Source organism: Lemur catta, chromosome 23 (assembly GCF_020740605.2).
Source record: "Lemur catta isolate mLemCat1 chromosome 23, mLemCat1.pri, whole genome shotgun sequence".
Taxonomy (NCBI): Eukaryota; Metazoa; Chordata; class Mammalia; order Primates; family Lemuridae; genus Lemur; species Lemur catta.
Window position 1 is genome coordinate 260,858 of NC_059150.1, and position 26,972 is coordinate 287,829.

Genomic DNA, 26,972 nt, shown 5'->3' on the forward strand with positions numbered 1-26,972 from the left:
ACAGATTTCCAGTCCTTATCCATAATTCTTAAGGTCAGATATCAGATGTCATAATTTTAAAAAATTCAGATTTTAGAAAGGTAATATGTATCATCTACCAAATAATTTCAGGTTAGTTGATATTTTCCCACCAAGAATACAAAACCTTTTTAGAGTGTTCAGGATTTTGGAACTCCAGCTAAGAGGCTGTGGACTGTTATTCCAACTCTGATACTCTCACCTAGGCTAATGCAACAGCTTCCTTCCTAATTGGTCTCCATGACTTCCAACTCTTCAGCATTCTACCTCGTGAAAGCTGATTATATGAATTGGGTCACTCTTGTCATATCAACCTAAATCAGAGTCGAGGAGCCAGGGGTAAAAAGCACTCAGAGCACATGGCACCTGCTCCAAGAATTTAATTTTCCCAAAGCCAGCTACTAAAATGGCCTGCTCTGACCCTAAGACCAGTTTAACCTAGTAGCTGCTGAAAAGACCTGCCATGACTTTAAGACTGGTTTTATCTGCCACCATCACTCACCAGCCAGGGCTTGCCAGCTCCCCAAAACTTCTACAGTGCCAATGAGCTTTCTTTCAAAACAAAGCAGAACATTTATCTTTTTAATAAAACCCCTAAACTTCTCTTTGATCTTTGGACATAGCAAAGATCATTACGACTTACATGTATGCCCTGTGATTCTGTGATTCCCAAATAAAACATTTAAATTAGAGACTTCTCTATATTTTACTTTGACTTCGACAGCCAATTACACTTCTAAAACTAAGATGTCCAATACAGTAGCCACATGAAGCTGTTTTAATTTAAATAAAAGAAAATTAAATACAAATAACAAAATACAGTATACAAAATGCAGTATCTCCAGCATACGAACCACATTTTAAGAGCTCAATAACACTTGTGGCTACTGGCTGCAGCACTGGACAGTGCAGATAGAGACTTTTCCATTACCACCAATAGTTCTATAGGACAGTCCTGTTTGATCTGCCAAATAAATTAATGACCTTCCATAAATCCTAAAACATACAGGATATATTTCAAATTCCTTAAATGGGATTCCTAGAAAATCAGAGTTTGAGTGATCTTACTAACACAACGTACCACCTTTCCCGTGCCCCTTCTCAGGCATATTGCTGCTAAAACTGCTTGCCTGCAGTAACAGGGGAGAAGGCAGAACATGTGGGTATAACGCAGGTTGGTGGGTAGATGTGTTGGTGGAAGTTTATAAAAGGTTTGTTTTTCTTCCTATGGTTTTTTTAGTGAAATAGGTAGAAATGATGATTAGGGAGGAGTTTGGAGATTGCAAGTTGCAGGTTGTCTTTTCCTTGTTTGTTCTGTTTCCTTTAGCCACATTCAAATGCACGGCAGTTAATACCAAAAACCCAGAGAATTAGATTTAACTAGGGTTGACTTCTGACACACAAGTAAAACTAATGGAGAAAGGGTCAAGTAACTGAGAATAAATTGAAACTAAGGATTATAATGATGTGCTGTGAAATGTAGACAGGCTAAGAAGGGAAGACAGGACTTGTGGGTGTAAATAATAGTGAAAATGTGGTAGGAAAAATGAATCGTAGATCCCATAGTGTCAAAAGATAGTTGAAGGTCTGTATTAAAGAGTGTGCAAACTAGAAAGACAGGAAGTGGTGGTCAGAGAGGGAGACTCTAGGATTGGGAATTACAGAGGGGTTGCGTTTATTGGTGATAACATGAGCTAGGATATGACCTGGAAGTGGTTGCTGAGCTGGGATGCTTGGCAAGAATATTGAAAGGAGGGAAATTATAGAAACATGAGTGCAGGGCATTGAAAGAATCATTTTCATAGCTATCCATATCATCAGGTATTATGACCAAGACGAGTTGGAGACAGAGACAGTGAGCTAGGAGATTGAGCACTTTTTCAGGATTATCAGATACTTATATTTCCTTTTTCAGACATTTCAAGTCATAAACTACCAATTTTTATCAAATAATTTTCTAATTAAAAATAGAACAAAGTCATATAAAATTTAAGTATTATAGAAATGCATAATGTAGAAGTATATCCATAAAAGAAATTGCTGTTTTCCCCTACCATCCATTTTCCCCTCTGTATGCAGAAACCGCCTGTCTATAGAGACATGTCGGGAAGAGACGTTTCGAAGGGCAAGAATACTAATGTGTGTTGCTGGTGCCTTGCTGATGCTAGTCAGGTATCCACAGAGAGATGATCTAAGGTAAGAATCGATCACTTTGCAAGCAGAGAGAGACAGGACTAGAACTCTGTTAAGTAGGGCATTGTTTGCTTGTAATCAAAAATCTAATCAAGAATCCAGGGATCGGCCGGGTACAGTGGCTCACGCCTGTAATCCTAGCCCTCTGGGAGGCCAAGGTGGATCGCTCGAGGTCAGGAGTTCGAGACCAGCCTGAGCGAGACCCCGTCTCTACTAAAAATAGAAATAAAAATTATCTGGACAACTAAAAATATATATAGAAAAAATTAGCCGGGCATGGTGGCGCATGCCTGTAGTCCCAGCTACTCGGGAGGCTGAGGCAGTAGGATCGCTTAAGCCCAGGAGTTTGAGGTTGCTGTGAGCTAGGCTGACGCCACGGCACTCACTCTAGCCAGGGCAACAAAGCGACACTCTGTCTCAAAAAAAAAAAAAAAAAGAATCCAGGGATCTAGACACTTGCAGAGTTGAAAAAGTGAACTGTACCTTAAACAGCAGGAGATAACTCCCTTACAAAGCCTTTATCAGAAGCTTTCAATTAAGACTTCCCAGCCATACCAATAAAGCCATATCTGTGGCAAGGATCAGATTACTGTCCCCTGCTGCCTTCCCACCCAAACTTGTTTCAGATGATGCCAAGGTAGCCATCATTATAATCAAGAAGCCTGGAGCAAGACAACAAAAGCCGGTAAATAAGGCAAGTTTAAATACATTTCTAGAAAAGAATTTTGAGCACGGTTACTGACACATGGAAAGTACTGGAAGAAATCCACTCCAATTTCAACTTCAGGGGTGGCCACAGAGAATAGTGACCAAGGGGCTGTGTGTGTGTGTGTGTGTATATATATATATATAGTTACTCTCCAAGAGCAAAATTGCGGTTTAATCATGGGATTTACTATACTGCATTGGAGGTTTCTCAATTCATGTGCCAAGGACATATTATGGACCAATGAGTGTTATGCATCTTTTTTTCTCTTCTCTAAAAATCATTATTTTATTACAGCTATCATGTTATACCATTGTATATCCATATGGGGAGGGGGTGGCAGTGGGAACAGCCAGGAAATGTGTTTGTGGATATGTTGCCGGATTATTAGAAGACGTGTCTAGATCTGACTTTGTATTGTCCAGATATCCTAGACTTTGAGCTGGAAGCAGCATTTGGTGGGACATTCAAGTATCCCTTGCAGAAAACAAATGAGCGTCATATCATGGATACTTGGGTGGCCAAAGGCTCGAACTGTGGCGGGAAATACTGTCTCCCACAGTAACCATTCTTCCCTATTTCCTGTTAGCAGCAGAGGCTCTTCTTTCCCCTCAACCCACTTGCACATTTGGCTGGACGCGTGGGCACTCTGGTAGAAACTGTATTTCCCCGCTTCCCTTTTGACAGATATGGCCACGTGGCTAGAGTTTGTCTGATGGGTTATGTGCAGAAATGTGCAACTTTCAGATTGTTTTTTATATACAAAACCACTTTCCCTAAACTCTTTCCTTTTGCTGATGAGAATATATGTGGCAAAAGCCCAGCTCTGATTATGCAAACAAAGATAACTCCTTATCAAATATCAAATCTGTCCATTTTTTTCCTTAGGGCTTCTAACTTCCCTCCCTTGTTGAAGAAAGTATTTCTTAGTTCAAAATAACCTGCATTTTATCTTGTACTTTCTTCTCATCTGTTGAAAGTTTCTGTTTGTGTTGATTTAATTCCTTCCCCTCCACTGCTTGTGGAGGAAGCATGGGAGCACAGCTCAGGTGGCTGATGTCACCACTGAGGGCCCCAAGCCACAGGCGCGTTTCTCAGTCCCTCTGAACCCAGCTGGCCTCGTCTCTAAGACGTGAGTGCCAATAGTGTGTACCTCACAGAGTTTTCTCAGGGAAAAAGTCCACAATGAGCATATTGTAAAATGCTAATCGGAATTCTAAACAAGTATTATATATCAACACAATCAAACATTATCTGAAATAAAAACACAGATTTCAGTAAACTATCTTGAAACAATGCCAATAATATACTTTAAAAATGTACTTGGCAAAAAATTATAACATAATTCTACTGTTATACAATTAAAACATGATCTCATTTTTATAAAAATGGTGAATTCTGCATGAATGCTCAGGTATACACCAATATGTGTGTCTGACTAACACAGAAAATAGTATGTAAGGATGAGCATCTAACTGTTAACAGGTTGGCAAACAGTTCTACAAGGATATAACTTTTAAAAGAGTAGTATTATGTAAGAGTCTTGGTTTCTTTGTTGTTGTTATCTTTATCATTTTCAGTTTAAAAGCTTTTAAAATAAACAACTATAATTAGATACAAATTTGTTGATAGATATGAATCAAAGCTATTTTCAAGTCCCTTTTACTCTGAAAAATAAAATTGATAATTATTTTTTAACAAGTCAGAACATTTTTTTAAAAGTCTGCATCACAGGATTTTCTGAGCTCTTGTATGATTTAAAGTACTAGAAGCTTCTTCCATGCAGTTGCTAGGTAACAGCCCTTTGGAAAGCAGTAAACAGTGGAAAATGCACTAAACCAATCTAGTCCTGGGTTTTGATTTACAGAAATCAAATATCCTTTGGAAAAGAGCTTTTAAATAGAAACACAAACCAGGGTCAATTAAAAAAATGAAATGCTGTTCATTTTTATTTTATGAGGAAAAAGTTTATTGCACCAACTGATCAAATTGCATTATAAAATCTTTTGCATATCCTTTGCTTATTAGGTTATTTTCATAAGCATGAGTGGGGTTCATTGCTACAAACATTGTCTCTTCTTATATGAAAATAAACAATATCTAGCAATCAATCCAGTTTCGTTTTGATCCTGTTATTTTAATCAATGAAATAACCCATTTGTGTGTGTGCATGCACTTACATCAGAGATTCTGCCAATTCAAAGATTGTGAGGCATTCAAACACTAAATGGCTAAGAATAGATTTGAGTAAACCTTTAAAAGTCATTTAGTTTCACAAGATCTAAATATAAGAACACTGATTAAATATGTAGAATCCAAACCAGTTTGAAATTCGCAATATTCTGTAAAACAGATATATTTTGCATCAATATTTCATTTTTACTGTGTGTAAAAAGCATGTTTGCGTTTTTCTAATTGCTTCAATACTTATTTTAATGCTATAATGTTTTTAATGTATCAGACTAATTAAATGCTCAAAAGGCGAGTCAAATTTCCTGCATAGACCAAAATAGTTTTAATTTCATAAAACTCCCTTTCTTTTATAATTCTCAGAAAAATATAAGTCAATATTTTTTGAAAAATTATTGTCCTCATAACTCCAATTTCTTTAGGTTCCAACTAAAAGTATTCTTTCCATTTTAGCTTGTAATAATATAAAATATGCTATTGAAGCTTCTCATTACTAATATAATAATTCCAACTATTTCAGCTTTTATGCTAAATACATATATATTATTAAACGTTACAAAAGCTCTATGATGTATAACATGTTGAACATTTTTCATATAAATAATATGTTCAGAGAAGTAAAGTAACTGCCTAAATCCATTATTTATTTAAATTCAAACTGCCAACCAAGAACTCTACGAAAGCTACACAACTCTACAAGTGATTAACCAGCACTTAAAGTAGGTAACACAGTCTAGCAGGTTTTCCCTCTCCTGAAGCCACTTTAGTGATTACCACTTGCTATCAGATGAACAAATGTCTGGAGCAGCCATTAAAGTGAGCTGGCAACTGAGAAAATACAACCTCCAATTTCCCCAAACACCCATCAGGTAATAGGGAAGGCTGGTGGGAATGTAGGCAAGTTTGCCCTTGGAATCAATTTCATTCCTTTTCAATCACAAAAAACAAAATTGGAGCTGGATTAAGGTAATGTGAGTGACTGATTCAAAGTGATTTTGAAAGAGCTCTAGGTGATTTATTAGTAGGAAATAAATATTGTAATACATGTTAAAAAAGAAATAAATGCAGGTGCTCTAAGAAGATATAAAAGTACATCTTGCTTGCTCTAGGGCAGTCAAGGAAAGAATCACTAAGGAAATGATGTTTAAACTAAGGTTTTAAGGATAATCAAGAAAAAGTTAGTTGAGATGTAAAGAAAGTCTACAGAGGTAATTTTCTTAAAAATAAAATTGGAAAGGTAGGAAGACATTTAAGTGTCTATGGAAATATATTAACAAAGAAAGTGATTTGAGAATACAGAGGAAAAAAAAAACTACGAGGTTGCTGACAGGGTCTAAGGCAATGGGATCCAGCAGAGAGATGGAAAAGAAATCCTCCAATTATAATAGGAAAAAAGCAGGAAGTGGTAAGTGAAATAAAATAACATTTGGAAAATACATGGCAAAATTTGAGAAAATCTGCATGTGTTAACTTCTCATATCTCTGAGAATTAGAAAATGCAATAAATTTGAAATATTAACTGCAAGAGTCAGAGAATGATTAGATAAGAAAAAAAAAATTCCACAATGTTAAGGGGCTCAGTGAGCTGCCTGAACACGAGTTTAGGGAAACACGAACATGACCCATTGCGTGACTGTTCTCCAGCAGTGCTCAGTCAGGGAGCAGGAAATGAGGATCCATCTATACGGAATTTTATTTGTTTGTATGTTTGTTTATTTTCAATCAGGAGCTATGGAAAAAAAATAAAAACAAAGGAAACCAGTATACTGATATGAGGTTGAATGAACGAAATGGCAGACTGTAGAGCTCAGGTTGTTTAAAGAGGGAACAAACAGAAGGGAACTGAGGCATAGTAGGGAATCTAGGCTGATGATGCATTAGGGTGATGTTTCTCAAGTTCTTTGTGATGAAGGACCAGTTTTCTCTTTTATCTTCTTTTTAATTTCCAGCCCATTGCAGACACATGCAGTTCTATTGTGCATGACTGGTATATAGTGCATACCATCCGTGATTCACCTGTAATTCTGATGTAACTCAAACCAGTCTGTATGCTTTCCAAAGAGACAATTATGCACTTGAATGTCATGGCAATGTCAAAGTACTATTAAAACTTCCAAATAATTACTCCCAATTGCTGTATTTATTATGTTGTAACCTGGTAAAATTCTCTGGAATAAAACTGGTCTTTGGACCACATTTTGAATAGCATTGCATTAGAAGTCTTGAGGAAGTAGAAGGAGAGTGTTTAAATAGTACTGGATGAGTAAGGAAAATAGAAGGTTGAATGAGGATTTCGTAGGGGCTGAATACTGTAAACAAGACTGGAATCATTTGGGGTGGTGAAAAGGTCCAGGTATATATTCTGTTACAAATCTTTTTTTTAACTCTAATTCAGGAAATTCTTGTCAATTAAATAGGAAAATGAATCTGAAGCAAGCATTCTATGAACATTAAAATATTACCCTAGCATTTGTAGAAATGCAATATAAAGGAGGAAAATCTATTAAATGTTGTCGTGTACTTGTTTTAAAGGATCATTGGATCTGGAGTCACAAGGCCTAAGTTTGAATCCTTTGTAAGTGTGTAAGTCTTTGGGCAACTATGCTTGTTCTTTATCAGTCATACAGAGCTGTAAATACCATATAGTTAACAATACTCGGCCGGGCGCGGTGGCTCACGCCTGTAATCCTAGCCCTCTGGGAGGCCGAGGCGGGTGGATCGCTCGAGGTCAGGAGTTCGAGACCAGCCTGAGCGAGACCCCGTCTCTACTAAAAATAGAAATAAACTATCTGGACAACTAAAAATATATATAGAAAAAATTAGCCAGGCATGGTGGCACATGCCTGTAGTCCCAGCTACTCGGGAGGCTGAGGCAGGAGGATTGCTTAAGCCCAGGAGTTTGAGGCTGCTGTGAGCTAGGCTGACGCCACGGCACTCACTCTAGCCCGGGCAACAAAGTGACACTCTGTCTCAAAAAAAAAAAAAAAATACTGTATTATATACTTGAAATTTTCTAAGAAAATAGATCTTTAATGTTCTAACCATACATACAAAAAAAGAGAACTATGTAAGGTGATGAATATGTTAACTAACTTGATCGTGTTAATTATTTCATAATACATGTGTATATCAAATCATCACATTGTACCCCTTAAATTTATAAAATCTTATTTGTTAAGTATACCATATACAATAAAGCTGTATATAATAAAATTGTTAACTTCAGAATGAAATGACTCAGGAAAGCATACAGTAAATTATATAGCCCCACAAGTATAATAAGTTTTTTCTTTTATAAAAATAGATGAGTAGAAATATGCATTTATATACATCCACATCTTTCCCTTACCAATGAGGAAAGATGCTACAGTTTGCCTGTTCCTCCCCAGCAAGTGACAACCCACAGCCAAGTTTAAGATTGCCTTGTAGAATCTGTTACAGCTGTCATTGGCAGTGGCATTATTCTGGACGATATTACAAAGGGGGCATCCCTTGTATTAGGTATTCACGACCCACTTTTTGGCCACTGATTGTCCTTTGGAGGTTTCCCAAAACAATTAAATCTTCTTTTCCTCTCCCTCCAAAATGTCTATTCTTATTACAGAATTATAATAGATAGACAAAGACATAGATAAATGGATGCTATCAACTGGAAATTCACTTTATAATCTGAATAAAATAACATATAAAAAAGATTGATATTTTAGTTTCACCAAGAGGCATATGCAATTTAAAAGGAATTTTTAATGCAAAGTGAAGTTAATTTAATGAAACAGTTGAGCCAAATATTTTGTCTTGCTAGTGGTCCTTACCCACCATGGATTGCCCTTCCCCAACACCATCAGCTTCAACCACCACCAAACAGCCCCTACAACGCTTCAACATGATATTCACATCAACAGATTCCAAGAAATAAAATCAGTTTGACATTCCAATCGTCTACTATCATCACACTATTCTGACCTCAGGGGATAATCCTAGGGGTTGCTAAAAGTTGTCTTAATGAAAGTAACTTTTGGAAAATTCTTTTGCAAAACTGATTTGAACTATTAAATGATGAACCCATGAATAATCCATAAGAAAAAAACATAAAAAACACACTGATAAATTTGAAGAAAAGATACAACTTCTGTTAATTAAAAACACCATAAACATAACTCAAAGACAACTTGCAAATTTTAAAGAAAGGCAAGACAGTCATGTGTTGATTAATGATGTGGATGTGTGTTGAGAAACGTGCCCTTTGGACATTCTGTCACTGCGTGAGCGTCACAGGGGCCCTCGCACAGGCCTAGTGGTGCCGCCCACTGCACTCCCAGGCTCGCCGGCCCCGCCCGCGGCTCCTAAGCTACAGACCTGCACAGCGTGCCACTGTCCTGAATACTGTGGGCAGCTGTAACACAGTGGTATTTGTGCATCTAAACTTATTTAAACACAGAAAAGGTACATTAAAAATGTGGTATTATAATCTTATAGAATCACTGCAGTATACGTGGTCTGTTGTGTATCAAAATGTCATTATGTGATACATGACTGTATATAAAAAATAAAAAAATTAACTATTTTAGAATATGAAAAATTCTTACAACTCACTAAGAAAACAATAATCACCTCTGTAGAAAACAAGGGCACAGGGGTGTATTTCATACATAAATGAACACACAAATTAAATAAATAATAGATACACAAAAATGTACAACTCTGTTTCCTGACCCCCAGAAATTGTGAGATAATAAATGTTCATTGTTGTTTATACCACAGAGTTTTGGGGTCATTATGCAGCTATAGATAACTAACATACTACCTCATACAGTTGTGATGAGAATTGAGTTAACCTATAAAAAGTGCTTTAGAACAACAGTCCATGCACATAGTAAGTACTGTATAAATGCTGACTACTATTACTATAATAATATTATTACTGTTCTCGTGCTATTTTTCATTCAATCAAGGGGTAAAAGTTAATGCCCTTGACCACTTGTGCAAGGGTAAGTTATACATTTCTGGAAAGCAAATTAGCATTGTGTATTAAAAACAAAGTACACACATCAATATCCTAGAAATTCCACTAATTACATTCTCCTTGGTGATTAAAAATAGATACCACTTTTTAAATTGCCGTAATTTTCATGCCTTATTTGAATCTGAGTTAACATTCTCAAAAAGAAGTAGCTATTATGAGATTCATCAATTTTAGTCCTTATGATTTATTATAGAGAGTAGTTTGATGTTTTAAATGAGAACTTAGCATAAATGAAAGTGCTATATAAAAATGTTAAATGAGATTTCATCATGGGTTATAAAATGTAGCAATATGCCAATTTCATGTATTCATAAATTTATATAAATCATCTTTTACTGACAGAAATGATATTTCAGTTTACATAAGCAAATTATTATAGTCTACATTAACATAATCCTTAGTTGTACTTGAATAACATGTTCATTGCTTAGATATAACCATTCACAAATTTTATCATGGGATTAATTATAATTGATAATTTGGATCTTGTAAGAAAAATGTGAAAATGCAAAAATCTATAAATGCATTAAAAATAATCATAATCAACAGAGCCACCTTCTACCTGATGTTGCATATTTCTTTATAAAATTGAAACTATAACTTTATATACAGGAATATTATTCATAAAATTATCCTATTTTAAGGACTCATATCCTGCATATTTCATTTATAGTACCCTTCATTTTAATATAATTTACAATAATGATTTATAGTTGGATAATACTAAATTCTATATACATACCCCATTTCATGTATCCACTGCCACCTAGATATTTTGCTTCTTTCTACATTTATTCCTACAATAAATAAAACTGTACTGGATGTATCCTATTTTTAATTTCATGGGCAGCTCATATTATTTCTTCATGAAACATTCAAGTAATTGTGTAAACACATATTAGTTGAAGTCTTCCTCCTCTCTGGATTTCTGCATATACATTCTTTTACTGCCTTCTACAAAAAAATACACTCACACCTATTCTCACCATCAAGCAATTCCAAACATTACCTCCAGGGTGACATTCTAAAAACATACATTTAATATGATATTCTGCTGGAAAACTCTTCAGTACCTTCTCTTATCCATAAGATAAAGTTCCAAAATCCTTAAAATGAATTATAAAGTTTTTCATAATCTCATCCCTGCCTTGTTTTCCAACCTCAGCTCCTACTATTTTTTATTTTGCTACAGCCACATTATACTTTTTTTCAGTTGCTGTCAATTTGCTACACTATTTTCCACCTCAGCTTCTTCTTGTGTTCACACTCAGGAAGAACTCACATCCTAAAGGGAATTGACCCATTCCTGTGTCCACTTATACCTTATATGTTCCCCCCCAAAATCCACCTATCGTATCTGTATGGTTTCCCTGTTGTAAGCTTCCCTTGAGGCTTGCATTTTTTTCTTTAACAGTCATCCAGTGGGTACTTGTTCAACACCATCTTCCCCAGAGGAACGTAAGCCTCAGGAAGGCATTAGAGCTCCAGTCACATCACACTGAGAGCTCTTCTAATTCTCGCCATTCTGTGTGTGGAACGGTATTACTTTGCGATTTTCATCTCATGAATGATCAGTGGTACTGAGTGTCTTTTCGTGTGCTTAGTGGTCAGTTGTATATCGTTTTCTGTGTGAAGTGTCCACCCATTTTTATTGGTTTGTTTGGATTCAATATTGAATTGGAGGAGTTCCTTATATATATCTGGATACAAATTTTACTCAGATACATTCATTGTGAATATTTTCATCCTAGTCTACGGCTGTCCTTTTTTTTGAATAATGTCTTGTGAAGAGTGGAAGGTATAATTTTGATGAAAGCAAATTTATCTTTTTTTTTTCTTTTATGGCTTGTGTTTTTTTGTGCCCCAGCTAATAAATATTTGCTACCCAAGATAGCGAGAATGTGAGGTAAGACTCAAGATACATATTTTTTTCTCCAAAAGAATATTAAGTTGATCCAGAGCTATCTGTTGAAGACTATCACCTCCTCAAGTTAATTAACTTGGCACCTTTGTTGAAAATCCATCGAAAATATGTAAGTTGATCCACTTCTGGACTGTATTCTGTTCCGTCAATCTATCTGTATGACAATATGATAATTCTATGCTGTTTTGAATATTTTAGCCTTACAGTAAAGCCTTAAACCAGACACTACAGATTTTCTGACATGGATTCTCTGTTTCATAGTTGTTATGTCTATTATAGTTTCTTTATTTTTTATATCAATTTTAAAATCAGACTAATTTTTCAAAGAGCCCACTAAGATTTTAATTGAAATTTTTATTGAATCTATAGAATAATTTGAGTAGAATTAAACCACTATAATAATTGAGTCTTCCAACCTATGAAAATGGTATATTTCTCAGTTCATGTAGGTCCTTTTAAAATTTCTCTCAGCAATGTTTATAGCTTCATTTTATAAAACTTGCACATATTTTATTAAATCTTCCCCTAAATATTTCATATTTTTGATGTAATTATAAAGGTTATATTTAACTCTGTAATTCACATTGCAAGTATAGAAAAATAAAATTTATGTTTGTATAAGGAAGATCTTTTTGATCTTTCTAATTCATTCATTGCTCTACTAGCTTTATGATCTTTTAATATCTTTAATTATAGATTCATTACGATTTTTATAGAAAGGTCACTTAGTCTGTAAGTCCATAAATAGAGACAGTTTTTACTATTTCCTTTCCAACATGTGTGTTTTCTTTCTTCCTTTCTTTCTTTATTTTGCATTATTACATAGGTTAGGACCTCTGGTACAATGGTAAATGGAAGTAGGAAGAGCAGACGTCTTTGACTTGCTCTCAATATTGGAATTAAATATTCAGCCTATAAGCAACACACATAATAAAAATATGATGTTAGGTTTCTTCTATTTCCAGTGTGCACAAGTTTTTAAGAATGCATACTAATTTTTTTCAAATGCTCTTATTACATCTGTTTATGTGATTATTTGGCTTATTTTCCCCTTTGATGTATTAATATGGTGAATTAATCTAATTTTAAATGTTATATGAACTTGTAGCCCTAGGATAAACTCCACTTTGTCACAATATATTCTTTCTATATATTACTGAATTTGGTTTACTATTGATTTGTTGAAGATTTTTGCATGTGTGTTCATAAAAAGTATTCATTTGTAATTTTCTTTTCTCATGATGTCTTTGCTTGGCTTTGGCCTAATCAAATAATGCTGGCCTCACAAAATCAGGAAAAATTTCTTCCCTATTCCTTTATTTTGTACAAGTAAATTCATGCAAGACAGGTTTTCTTTCTATAATACCTTAATCACTCTCAGTTAGAATGTCTTATTTATTGACTTGTCTGGTAATTTTGATTTGATACTGGCCAATGTGAATGTTACTTTATACAATGTTTAAGTTTTGTTTTCTTTCTTTAAAAATTTCTTCATTTTGATAGGATCAGTTTGATACTTTGAAGCCCCATGTTTTAAGCTTCACAAGGGCAGTGTTGGTAGGCAGAATTCTAAGATGCCTTCAGGATTCCTTGCTCTGGTGTACAGAGCACGTAGAATACCTTTGAGTGTGTGTGGGCAGTGCATGTGAATATGATGGGAATACACTCCTGTGATTAAGTTGCGTACACCAAAGGGGAGTCAGCTGACTGTGTTTTCAGAAAGGAAGATTATCCTTGGTGGGCCTTGAGCTTAAAAGAGGAACTGGCCTTCCTGAAGGGAGAGATTCTAAGCTGCAGCACAGGCTGTCCTGTTGGCCCTAAGAAGTAAGCTGCCGTGTTGGAGGAGGCCACGTGGCAGAGAAGGGAGGGCAGCTTCTGGGAGCAGGGCCCTCAGTTCTGTATCTGCAAAGAAGTAAAACCCGCTAACAACCAGTGAACTTGGAAGATGACAAGCCTCAAATGAGATTATGGAACCACCACATATATTCCTTGCAGACTGATGACACCTTGACCAGGGGACCCAGATAACCCATTCCTAAAATCCTGACCCATAGAAACTGAGAAACAATAAATTTATGTCGCTGCAAACTGAAAAGTTAGTGGTAATTTGTTATGTATCAAGAGAAAACTCATACTAATCTATTATATTTAGAGTAGCTTTCATGCCAGGGATAGTTCAACCTTATAGCAAATCATCTTCTTATAAGATTTCAAATGTTCTACTGGTCACCAAGGTCGCTCCACTATGTCTGGTCAGAGTATGAAAGTGTTTCCACCCTATCTGAGCTCTGGGAATTGTTCTGCTTATGCTTTCTTGGTTGCTTTTATCTTGTCTTTGGAGTTTCATTTTGTGCATGTGTGACTTAATACTCAGAAAAAACTACAGGGAGCCTTATTAGATTTCTGGGTTCTTTTTCGTGTCATTTTTTCCTCTATAATTCTTTGTTACCACACATGATGGAACATTACTTGTATATGTGCAAACTATTTCATACATGTTGGCATATTTTTATTTTACTAAATTATAGATACCTGTTTTTAACATTCTTACTAGATCTTTTAAGTGTTTTTAATCTTATACTTTGTACAGCATAGTAATACAATGCTATGAGCTAAGCATTATGCTATCACTGAAGATATAAAGCACTTAAGAAACTCACATTCTAGTGTTAAGCAGACATCTGAGCAACTATAAAACAATTAGTTAACTGCCATAATAGAATTCATATTAAATGTGAGGATATACAAAAATGATGAGACCTGCAAAGATAAAGTAAAATGATTTCTCACTCTCCTTTGGTTCATGCAGTCAACTGATTATTAAATCTACAGAAATTATATAAAATGTTTCATAAATCTGTTCTCACTCCTTATTGCCATTACCACAGCTCTGATTTTCTCTCTCAGTATTTCTCGCCTGAACAACCATAATAGCTTCCTAAATAATCACTCCTATGAGGTTCTTTTTGTCCTCCCTACTGCACTCAACACGTCTCCTGGAGTTACTTTGTTATCTAGTTAAAATTTTATGTCTTTATCTCATACTTTCATTAGTCTCTCATTACTTCTCCAATAGAATCTTAGTAAAATCTAATTCACAATGACATGTACACAGACAGACACATATACATTTATTTGTACGTGTGTGCATGTGTGTACAATATGAAGTTCCTATGCAGGATGATTTGAGGTAATAATAGATTTAATATCCCATGATAATAAGTGTCATCTCCACTTTCTAGCCATCCTATTATTAATATCTCATTTTTTGTGGTTAAAAATTTTACTTTAAGAGACTCTTTTCAAAGCAAAAGCAATTTCGTCTGGGAAAGGGAAATTATATTAAACCATGAAAACCTTAAGTATCTCTGGTAGTCTCTCAGGTCGACTAAATTCATCAAGCAATATCCAGTGAGACTAGAGCATAACTCAAACCATGAGTATGATATATATGGAGGATGGCAAGGGCAGGAACGGCAGATTTTAAGTTTACAATGAAGCTCTGTGTAGAAAGAACAGGCTTGGTTGCAGTAGCATTCTGGGGAAGCACGTAAAAGCTCATTGTCTCACTCATTTTTAAAGGGTAAGTGGTGAAGAAAATGAGGAAACCTGCCCTTGGACCTGACAGCTAGTCCATCTTGCTCATCATTATATCACCAGCACCTAGAACAACAAATTGCTCATGGTAGGACTCAAGAAAATATTACGAATAAGGAAATAAAAGCAAAAGAGGACATATCTGGTATTTTTCATAAAATATTTATATCAAGAAACTACTTTACAGACTAAAAATCATAGGTCTAGGATACAATAGAATATGCCTGGCATTTTCTAAAGACAGAGGAAAAAATATTCTAGTCTGGTTTTCAGGACAATGAAATCGAGTGTTTGAGAAATATATAACTATAAGAAAATTAATAGATAAAAACAAAAGGATTCTTTGAGTTAATTAAGTTGTAATTTGCCTACAAGAAAATGGCTTAAAATACTTAATGTTCAGTGCCAATTTAATCAAGTGTCAAAGAGAATAAACAGAAAAGATGGTTTGGCCATTTAAAAGACTCACATATTAAAATTTTAAATGCTACAAAAAAGATGTTATGAACATTTTGTTAGAAGAAGCAAAATACAAGAAAATATGTTACTTAAAAAATAATCTTGCTTGACATTCTATTATGCTTTAAAAAATAATAATCTATGCCAATGTTAACTTCTCATTTTGATAAAATGGGCCATGTTTATTTAAAAACATTAATATTAGGGGAAGCTATGGGACATGAAGGGTGTATGAGAACTCTGTACTATCTATACTACACTTGTGTAAATATAAAGCTATTTCAATAATTTTCTTAAAAAAGGAAAAGAAAAATTAAATGCAGTGAAAATAAAATTTTGATTTAATACTAAATTTAAAAATACAGATTTAAGAAACATTTAGAGAACAATCAATAACATTTGAGTGTGAACTAGATTCATGGAATTATTGTTAACCCTCTCAAGACTAAACATGGTAGTGTGGGTATGTAGCAGAGTTGCCTTACTCTTAGGAGAAGCACAGTAAGTAAAAACATGTGTGTGTGTACAAAGAGAAGATTAAGCAAATGTAGCAAAATGTTAGTAATTGTTGAATTTAGATGAAAGAAACATAGGTTACTTGTTTGAGACTGTGTAAGTTTAATTTTTTCCAAAGCAAACAATAGAGAGGAAAGACAAAAAAATTTAAAGACTCTACAGATAGTGCTGGTTTTGAATATGGCCTCATGTTAAGTAGTTGCTGATGATCTTCACAATAATATAAAAATCAAAGAGATAAGATTTCCATCCAAAAAATTAAAAATTTTATAAGTTTTGCTATTTTATATTTTGAAAATAAAGGAATTAAAAGCATTATGTTCTTAAGTAGGTTGTAAGAATGAGGTTTAAAATGATGACTATGTGGGTGTTAAATGGGAAATGAGAAATCATTCAATATAAAAACCTCACAGTTCACCATTTGGTGAAAGTCAAGCCTGCACATCCATATGTTATTTAGAAACAGCTAAGACGATTTCCAATATTTATACTGCTTAGAAGGATTTTCCCACTCTCTTTCTTGGGTAGGAAGAAGTGAGGCACTGGAATGTCTGGTGATTTAGTAAAAAATAGATGGTGACTAAGCTGAGACAAAACCTTCATTTTTTGGTCAAATCATTTCTCTAAGATGTGTGTGTGTGTGTATTTTAAACAATATTGCTTTTATAATGATAGTCATACTATCTACTATAAGAAAGATACATGTTGAGACAATATCAATGATATTGTTAATATACATTTTCTTACAGTTTTAACTCCTTATTATAATTAAAATGTCTATTTTAATTGCTGGAAGAACTAACTCTTACTGTTCTAGTATGAGTCATTCTTTTAGACATGTTTTAATTGTGAAGTAGAAAGTATGTCATTCAGTCAACACTTTAGTATTGAGATATTTGTAGTTCTTCCTTTCATGCATGAACTATAATCAAATTCTGTTACATATGAATACCATAATCAAAGTATGGAAAATAAAATTCATAGATAATTCACAAGTCCATTTGCTAATTGATTTTTACATTCTTTGCTCCTACTTGTAGGTGAAAATTTGCCAATTTAATTTTTGTTTCTTATATCTGTTAAAATGAAGTGGGAAATTTTCAGAGGACCCAACAGTTGAAAGAAAACTAGATGAGGAAGCAGAGCAAACCGAATATTCACAGATGACATAACACTTTATAGTAGGAAGTGGGATAGAATGTTAACGTACAGTTAGCTATTAATTTACTTCTATGACAAGAATTCATGTCTCTGATTTTCTGAGGAAGCTCATCTGACGAGGAGACAAACAGCAGACTTCTTTTAGCTGAAATTGATCAACTGGAGAGAACAGTTTATTTTTAAAGTTCATTCAAGGCTTTTTAATAAAGGAGTTCTTTTCCTATTAAAGTACATATTTTTTCTTGTTTGTTTTGCAGGGTGTGGTGTGTGTGCATGTGTGTTTAGTGATTTTTGGAACATATAGAGGAAAAGGAAATATGGGCTTGATTATAAACTGATTAAATTTGGTGCTACAAAAACATGCTGAAAACTAAACTACCATAATGTTCTGCCTTTTTCATCATGGTTCTGCAACCAAGGGGAAACAATTTATGAAGGGCTCAACAACATGGAGGCATAATTTTTTTCCAGGTGACTTCAGATCAGATATTTAACCTTGGAGTTAACCTTGGAGAGGCTTTACTAGAATTGTTAGTCCCATAGGAGTTTGATAGAAAATATAAGATGCTATAAAAACACGTTTGTATGAATCATAGCTAGAGAACCCACTGCCATTACCTCTGTCATGTATTTCAGTACCAGTTGCCACTTCTTACAAAAATAATATACTGGCAACAATGTCTCTCACTGGAAAAAACACTTAACATAACCAAAACTCCATTACCATTTGGCTTTTGAACTATGAAAGTTGACCAAAAATAATCCACAAGAAAGAATCCTTTAAAAATAATGATATTGTAAAGGAATGCTGCCATATGTGTACTAGAAAAAGAAAACTAGTGAGTTTAGGCTGATGATGAAGGTAAGAAGCTGTGACCACCACCTATGTAATACACAAAGGACAATCACTATTGCAAATGTGCTGGGGGGATACAGCTTAGAGATACAGCTGGTGAATACCCAGGGAAAGATGGGAAGGAAGTTTACTGAGATAGCCTAAGGGAGAGAGGATCATGGCACGGCTAGGGTTGTGTTGTGCAGTGTATAAGGCTGAGATAGATATTCAGGGAGTGTAACCAACAGGACATGATCACGCACTGGATGCAGAAGATGAAAGAATGACTCAGTTTTCGTTTGAGTTCTAAGTAGACAGTGCTTGGAAGAATGGGAGAAAAACAAGGTTTAGATCAGAAAAAATACTAGTTTTAGACATCTTAATTTTGAGAGAGCAGTTAGAAATTTAATAGGAGATACTGACTCTGCAGTTGGAGATATAAAATTGGAGCTCATAGTGGATACTGAAGAAGAGATTTAATTTTAGAAATCATGTAAATGGATGAGATCCTCTAAGGGAAAGTTATTTAGGGAGAAAAGAAATATCTTTTGAATTTTCCTCATGGAGAATCTGATGATATATAGACAATGGCAATTTTATTTCTTGCTTTTCAATGCTATTCACTTCATTAAGTTTTTCCAGCTTTAATTCTTAAGATATCCAGGAAAATACTGAGAAGACACCCATATTTGTACCTAATCTTAAGAACAGCCTTTCAATATGTGATCATTAAATATTTATTTTCTCTCGGTTATTTTAAAGATAACTTGCTTTAGGTTAAGGAATTCTTTGGTCCTAAGCTTTTCAAAAGTTTTCTATCTTTTTTCTTTTCTTTTTTTTTTTTTTAACTGTGAATGGATGTTAAATTCTGTCTCAAATACTGATTCTGCATCCCTTGAAATAATATCATTATTCTCCTTTAACATGATAATCTATTTCTAAAATAATTTCAACTTAGTGATTTTATATTCTTTTTAAAATACATTACTTGGTTTTGCTAATAAATTTTAGATAATTTTTCAACCATGTTAACCAATTAAATTAGTGTCTAAATGTCATTTGTAAAATGATCCTTAATGAGTGTTATATGAAGGTTATGTTAGTCCCATAAAAGAAGCTGGGAACATAGGCTTCATTTTCTATTCTCTGAGAAAATGTGTGTAAGCTCAGAATTATGTGCTTTTTGAGTTTTTGTATAAAGTTGGTTGTAAAACATTATAGGAGAGCCCAGTCACTTTTCCTGGAAACAAGTATAATACAAATTTGTTATGAAAATTAGAAATAGGCACTATTGATATAAATGAAAACAATCACTTTAATGGATGTTGTTTATTGGTGGCTGTTTTTCTTTTATCATAACAACCCTATGGGGTAGTTTCTTTTATCGTCTCCCTTTTGCAAAATGAAAAACTCAAGCTTAAAGACATGAAAAAGCCTGAGGTCATGCAGTTAATATACAAATGAACAAATATTTCACCAAGGAATTTCTCATTCCAGAATTTGCAATTACTTTGACTAATTTATTATAAAAAGGACAAACTGCTGAAAGTAAACTTTGTTTCTCTATGTGCAACATTTGAGTTTCTTTTCTTCTTTGGAAGTTTGTGGTGATACAAATAATCAAATTATCTGTGAATTATAGTTTTGTCACTTGACTCTCACTATAATTTGCAGTAAAGCTGAATTTATATTCAGAAATCTTTTATTGAAACTATTATTCTATTGAGCATTTTATTCTTCCTTTCTCTAGGCTCATTACTTTTACCTTCTTTTCTTGGTGATATGAGTAAAAGAGTAACTTTTTTTATTGCTGAAATAACATCCATAAAGACTTTTCCCCTTTAGATCTGATCAAAGTGTAGACAAGACTAACTTAATTATAATTAAAAGTGTAATAATTTATATAATTCATTCAAATAATGTGTAATAATTCAATAACTTACTTTAATAAATGCCTATAATCACTTTGTTCAAGAGAGAGAGAGCTACAAAAGATATGAATGGTAGATCTGTAAAATGTAATAGTTGCTAGGTTGCTATGGTGTTTTTACTTCCTAGTATTTCATACATTCATAAATTACATTTTAAAGTTTCTCTCTTTCATGTATCTTTTAGTAATGAATTTACTTTTGAAAATTCATAAATTATAATCATGGTAGGAGTTCCATGATTTAGGGTAAATTGAAGGGACTATTTAAATAAATGGAAATAAAAATGTCTATTCTCTATCTTATGAAAATTTGAACTTGTTTATTTAATATTCATGAAAATACTCGGATTAGAATGTAAAGAATATTACGAAGTTATATGATTTAAAATTAAAGCGATTATTATTTTATCACAAATAAAATTATTAATAGTTATCTACTGCTACATAACAAATGACCCCAAACCTTAGTAACTTAAAACAACCACCATTTCATTTCTCAGAATTCTGGGGGTCAGCATGATTTCTTGAGTTGGCTGCTAAGTAAGTTGGGAGCTAGACAGTTGAGGTGCTCAGATGGATACGCCCTACTTCCATGTGATTTTTCATCCTTACAGAGGCTAAACCTGTAGTCTCTCAGCAGTGTTCCAATAAGGGGAAAGCACAATCTGCACGGGCTTCTAAGGCTTAGATTAGCTTCTGAAGGTATACGATGCAGTTTTTGCTACATTCTGTTGGTCAAAGCCAGTCACAAGGCAACCCCATATTCAAAGGTGGTGAAACAGATCTCACTTCTTCATGAAAACAAGCTGCAGGTCACATCTCAACAGGACACATACAGGGAGCATGGTTCCTTGGGGAACATTATTTTAACAATCTACTATACAAACTAAGTGACAGCTTGTTTGATACACTGCCTTTTGAAAGGTAAAGTCCATAATCTTTGTGACCTTATGCTAAGATATAAAATATATTATATTGGTTTGAGAGCCTCATACATCACTTCAAACTCTTTTTATGACATTTTGGTGAAACTAAGGTGCTTTTTATCTTTACATAATTTAAAAAGATTCCTTTGAAATGTTGTAATCTCATCCATAAAAGAATGCAGACACCATTAAAAGGAATTTTGGAAGAGTTCAAAATGAGAAATATTAAAATAAATTATTGGGATAGAATTTGTAAATAATCCATCCATTTTGATGGGTTTATCAAAATAATAGGAAAGTAAGAATTTGAGAAAGGATTAATACATATAGTTCATAATTTTTTGTGTGCAGAAGTAGACAATTTCAGTGAATTTGACCTTTCTGGGCGGAGCATATCAATGGCTTGCTAAACAAGGGAGAAAGAAAGGAAGTCTGTTCTGAATTTTAAGTTATGACACACTCAAAATTACAAATTGTCTTCCCAAACTATGGTTTGTTTTAAGATCCAGATAAAATATCCATTTACTGAACACCTACCTAATATGTTGCAGGCATTATTTATTTAATCCTTACTGCTAACCCTAATGGAACAAGGACATCAGTTATATTATGGCCTTTTAATAGCAAAGGAAAATAGGGCTCAAAAAACTAATCTGCCTGCCTAAGTCTTAAGTGGCAGCACTCAAATTTCAATTCATATTTTTAGGACTTTGCCTAGTGCTCATGTCATTACTGTCATTCAAAAATTTGTCATAGCAAGTTATTATCATGTGCAATGAAAATTTTTCAAAAATGTTCCTTATGCCAAAAATAAAAATAAGACAGCTTAGATACAAAGGTTTTGCAGATAAACAACTGGCATTTAATGAAGGCTAATTATAGATTAAGCATTTTCCATATATATTTCCATTTAATTTCACAAAGTCTGCCACAAAAGAGGTACTGTTATTTTTAATTTTCAGTTTAGGAAATAGGCGTAGAGAAACCCTGGCACCATCTCAGACTATATAGATCAGAATCTCTGTGATCAGTTCTTTAAAAATTGTTCCAGAGACATACTAATATGCAGCCAGGGTTGGAAGCCATTACTTTAAGTTGTTTGCTATATATTTTTAGAAAAAAAATTGATGACATCAATTGTGGGCATGCTTGCAGATATAAGACAGAGAAAATTGGACAGCAACTATTTCACGGTTTTCTAATCATCACTTTAAAATTCTTGGCATTTATAATTTTTTATTTCAATATCATACACTAATAGGTAAGCATTTTAAGATATGTAAACACACTTTCTGAAGGAAATATATATATATATATATTTTTTTTTTCTTTTTCTTTTTTTTGAGACAGAGTCTCACTTTGTTGCCCGGGCTAGAGTGAGTGCCGTGGCGTCTGCCTAGCTCACAGCAACCTCAAACTCCTGGGCTTAAGAGATCCTACTGCCTCAGCCTCCCGAGTAGCTGGGACTACAGGCATGCACCACCATGCCCGGCTAATTTTTTCTATATATATTTTTAGTTGGCCAGATAATTTATTTCTATTTTTAGTAGAGATGGGGTCTCGCTCAGGCTGGTCTCGAACTCCTGACCTCGAGCGATCCACCCGCCTCGGCCTCCCAGAGTGCTGGGATCACAGGCGTGAGCCACCATGCCCGGCCTGAAGGAAATATATTTTGCTGACATATCACTAAACTGAATTACATTGCAATGATATGAATATTTAGACTATTAAGATAGAATATAATATAAAACACAACAAGGTCATTATATTTGGGGAAATAAACACGTACATAAATTACTGTCTAAATCGAAATTAGTTCCTTTCTCCCACAGAAGGCTTAAAGAAAAAAAACCAAGTACCATTTTGCTGTACAATTTCCTAACAGTTCAAAGCATAATCTTATGTGATCAATTATTTTAAAAGCAGTGTCTCCAAAAAAGAACCTCACATATATCTTTTTCTTGAATTCTTTTCAAAGTCTACCGCCAAAATTAAATCTATTTAAATATAGCTGAATACATTTTAATATATTACCCTATTGTATAAGTTTATATCTGCATTAAATAATCTATAGCAAAGTATGATCTATGTGTAAACCTAAGTATAAATGAACAGATATAGCACTTGAAATCTGTGTCTATATTACGCACACATCTACCATGGCTAATCTATTAGGCTTATTAAGGTACTAGTAAGTTCAGCTGCTAAAATCACCAAGTTATATAAAAAAGTAAAGATTCATCCCAAAATAACATCTTTTCACATATTTCTTCATATAAGAACTCTTTAACAAATACACGATTTCAAAGAAATCCTTTTCTGTTCTATAGAATCTTGAATATATTAAGTTTCCACTAACTTCAGAAACATAACTCTTGAATTGCAATGGAATTTGAGGAAATTCAATGGATCTCATTCAAGATAAAAACTTACCAGCAAATTTAATATGGAATTTATTTTCAGGCTTTAGTATCTGGACATACAAAGGGCAATTTGGAGCAAAATCTTTCACAGCCCATGCTCTCAAAATTGTTTGGTGATCCTGAAATGATCAAAATCAAAATATCATGAGATACATTAACGCTTTTATGGATATGAAATCAAAATCAGCAGTTTGTTCAGTCACATCCACAGTTAAAAATTAAGCATAAAAATTTATTGTAAGAACTTATTTTTAAGGACATTTACTATTTCTATAAAGGAGGGTAATAATAATTAAATCAGAGCTAAACATCAGCACTTAGAAAATTCGCAGAGATTAAGAGGAAAGTACCTAGATAGACTTAAAAATAATTTTCCCTGAAAATTCCTGTGGTCAGAATCTTTCAGAATTGTAGCACAACTAATAGTTCATTCAAGGAATTTTCATAGAGAAAAAAATGGGCTTATATATATATATATATATATATATATATTTTTTTTTTTTTTTTGAGACAGAGTCTCGCTCTGTTGCCTGGGCTAGAGTGAGTGCTGTGGCGTCAGCCTAGCTCACAGCAACCTCAAACTCCTGGGCTCAAGCGATTCTTCTGCCTCAGCCTCCCCAGTAGCTGGGACTACAGGCATGCGACACCATGCCTGGCTAATTTTTTCTATATATATTTTTAGTTGTCCAGATAATTTCTTTCTATTTTTAGTAGAGACGAGGTCTCGCTCTTGCTCAGGCTGGTCTCGAACTCCTGACCTCGAGCAATCCACCCACCTCGGCCTCCCAGAGTGCTAGGATTACAGGTGTGAGCCACCGCGCCCGGCCGTATAATATTAACTTACTTAGAAAGACTGATGAAAGGAAAACAACTACGTGACCATACGTGGAGAAGACACATTATCTTACTTTTTATGTGACAGTGAAGGTAAAAGAATTTTTACTTTGTGTGTGTGTATGTGCATGTGTATGTTTGTTTGAAGAACACTCTCACATGTAACAAAATATATATTGCTTAACATGAAATCTTATGCACAGTAGTCACCCCATAAATAATGCAATAAATTGAATAAACCAAGGTAAATTATTAGAGAAATATGCCACACAGTTAGCTAATACGTTTTTGAAAAGGTAGCACATTCATATAATAGCCAGTAAGCACATAGGCTGTTTTAATTTAAATTAACTAAAATTAAATAAGATTAAGAATTTGATTCCGTAATCACACTGGCCACATTTCAAGTGCGAAAAGGTGCAGGTGGCTAGTGCTGCCATACTGGACAGTGGAGACACAGAGCATCTCTGTCATCATGGAAGGTTCTCTCTGACAACACTGCTAGGGGAAGAAAAGGAAGATCAAAAATACAGGTAGATATGAGGGACTGTTTGTGCAAATGCAGAAAAATGTTGTTGATGTTAGTAACTTCTATAGACTGAATGTTTGTGGCCCTTCAAAACTCATATGTTGAAATCCTTATCCCCATCGTGATCCTACTAGGAGACAGGCTCTTTGGTCGGTGACCAGGTCATGAGCACAAAGCCCTCATGAATGACTTTATAAAAGAAGCCCCAAAGAGCTCACTTGCCCCTTCAGCCACGTAAGGATGTGGCCAGAAAACAAGTCAGACAATGAATCTGCCATTTCCGTGATCTTGGAGATCCCAGCTTCCAGAACTGTGAGAAATAAAATTTCTGTTGTTTACAATCCACCCAGTGTGTGCTACTTTGTTATGGCAGCCCAAATTACGACAGTAACTTTAAGTTACATGACAGTTGATGAACATTAGGCCAGAATGGCGTAAGTAGACAATGTGCATCTCAGGCAGATATTCAAAACATTATTATAAGCCTCATAATGCCCACGAAGATTCTTTAAGCAAATATCTGTTAATTCACGTAACATGCTTTTAAATCTGAGGTTAGAGGGTTATACATAATTTAGTGGAGGGTTGTAGTTATTTCTCTTTCACTAGTACAATATTTTAAATGGAAAGAAAAAAAACAGAAAGCAAACCACCAAGTTAAAAAATACGAACATATAGTTTTTATTTTATTATCTTTTAATTCATTTAGTTTAGTGTGGTTTTAAAGATAATGGATTTTTACTAGTGTTTTTCCTCTGCTTTGTCCTTCAATACCTAAGAGTATTGGGACAAATTAATGTTCCTCATTTGTAAAATGTAGATTCTTTCTATCTCACAGAATTGCTATGGTGAAATAGAACGTGCACGATTTTTAATAGAGCTTGGCAGTTACTTATTGTGAATAAATAAGCTGTTTTTCTTATTATAGGTATCATCTTAATAATAAGAGAAGTAATATCATTAGTGATAAAAGATAAAGAACAAGTATAAATTTCTCAGCAAGAGTTTAAACTGAGCTTTGCCAGCTGGCACCAGCAACAAGTGTAACATTAACGGAAGGGGACACAGAGGAGGCTAGGAGACCTACCAATAGGGAAGAGTAAGCTCTTAATAAATTGTCCTTCCTGCAGATAACAACTATAAACTCTGGATAAAATTAGAGAATAATCACATAAGGGCTCTGTAAAACGAACTAAGTAGGCACATTTTAGAGGAGAGTGAAAACTTGGAGGAGGTATCTTACATGTCATAACTTCCCCGGTTTTGGTGCTCTGACCTGAGGGCAGCTGTGGCTAGCACAGCAGCTAGGATTGGCTAAAACTCCACAGCAAATCAGCCAGAAGAGCTAGAGAACAGAGCCTGGGGCAACCAGGGCCGCTGGAGACAGGAAAAGGCAGAGGCAGAGAAGGGAAATCACAAATTCTGTGTATAAATTTATCCATCTTTGGCTGACCCCTGAATCATGCAGTTTCTTACAAAACTAAATATACTCTTGTCATATAATCAGCAAATCGGGCTCTTAGTTTTATCCAAATGATTTGAAAATGTATGCCCACACAAAAATCTGCACAAAATGCTCATAGCAACTTTACTCACAATTGCAAATACCTGGAAGTAACCAGGAGGTCCTTGGTCCTTCATAACCAAGAGGTGAATGAATAAACAAACTTAGATACTTCCATACAATGGAATATTCAGCAATGAAGTG

The 26,972-nt window shown here is 34.4% G+C and overlaps 1 protein-coding gene across 1 annotated transcript in view; it reads right to left on the reverse strand.

Annotated features, from left to right (window-relative positions):
• KCNT2 (potassium sodium-activated channel subfamily T member 2) overlaps nucleotides 1-26,972 on the reverse strand; it is a 210,412-nt gene that overhangs the window by 109,625 nt on the left and 73,815 nt on the right. Inside the window, exon 12 of the mRNA XM_045536512.1 lies at nucleotides 23,912-24,020. Coding sequence (XP_045392468.1) covers nucleotides 23,912-24,020 — 109 coding nt within the window. The remainder of the gene's footprint in view (nucleotides 1-23,911; nucleotides 24,021-26,972) is intronic.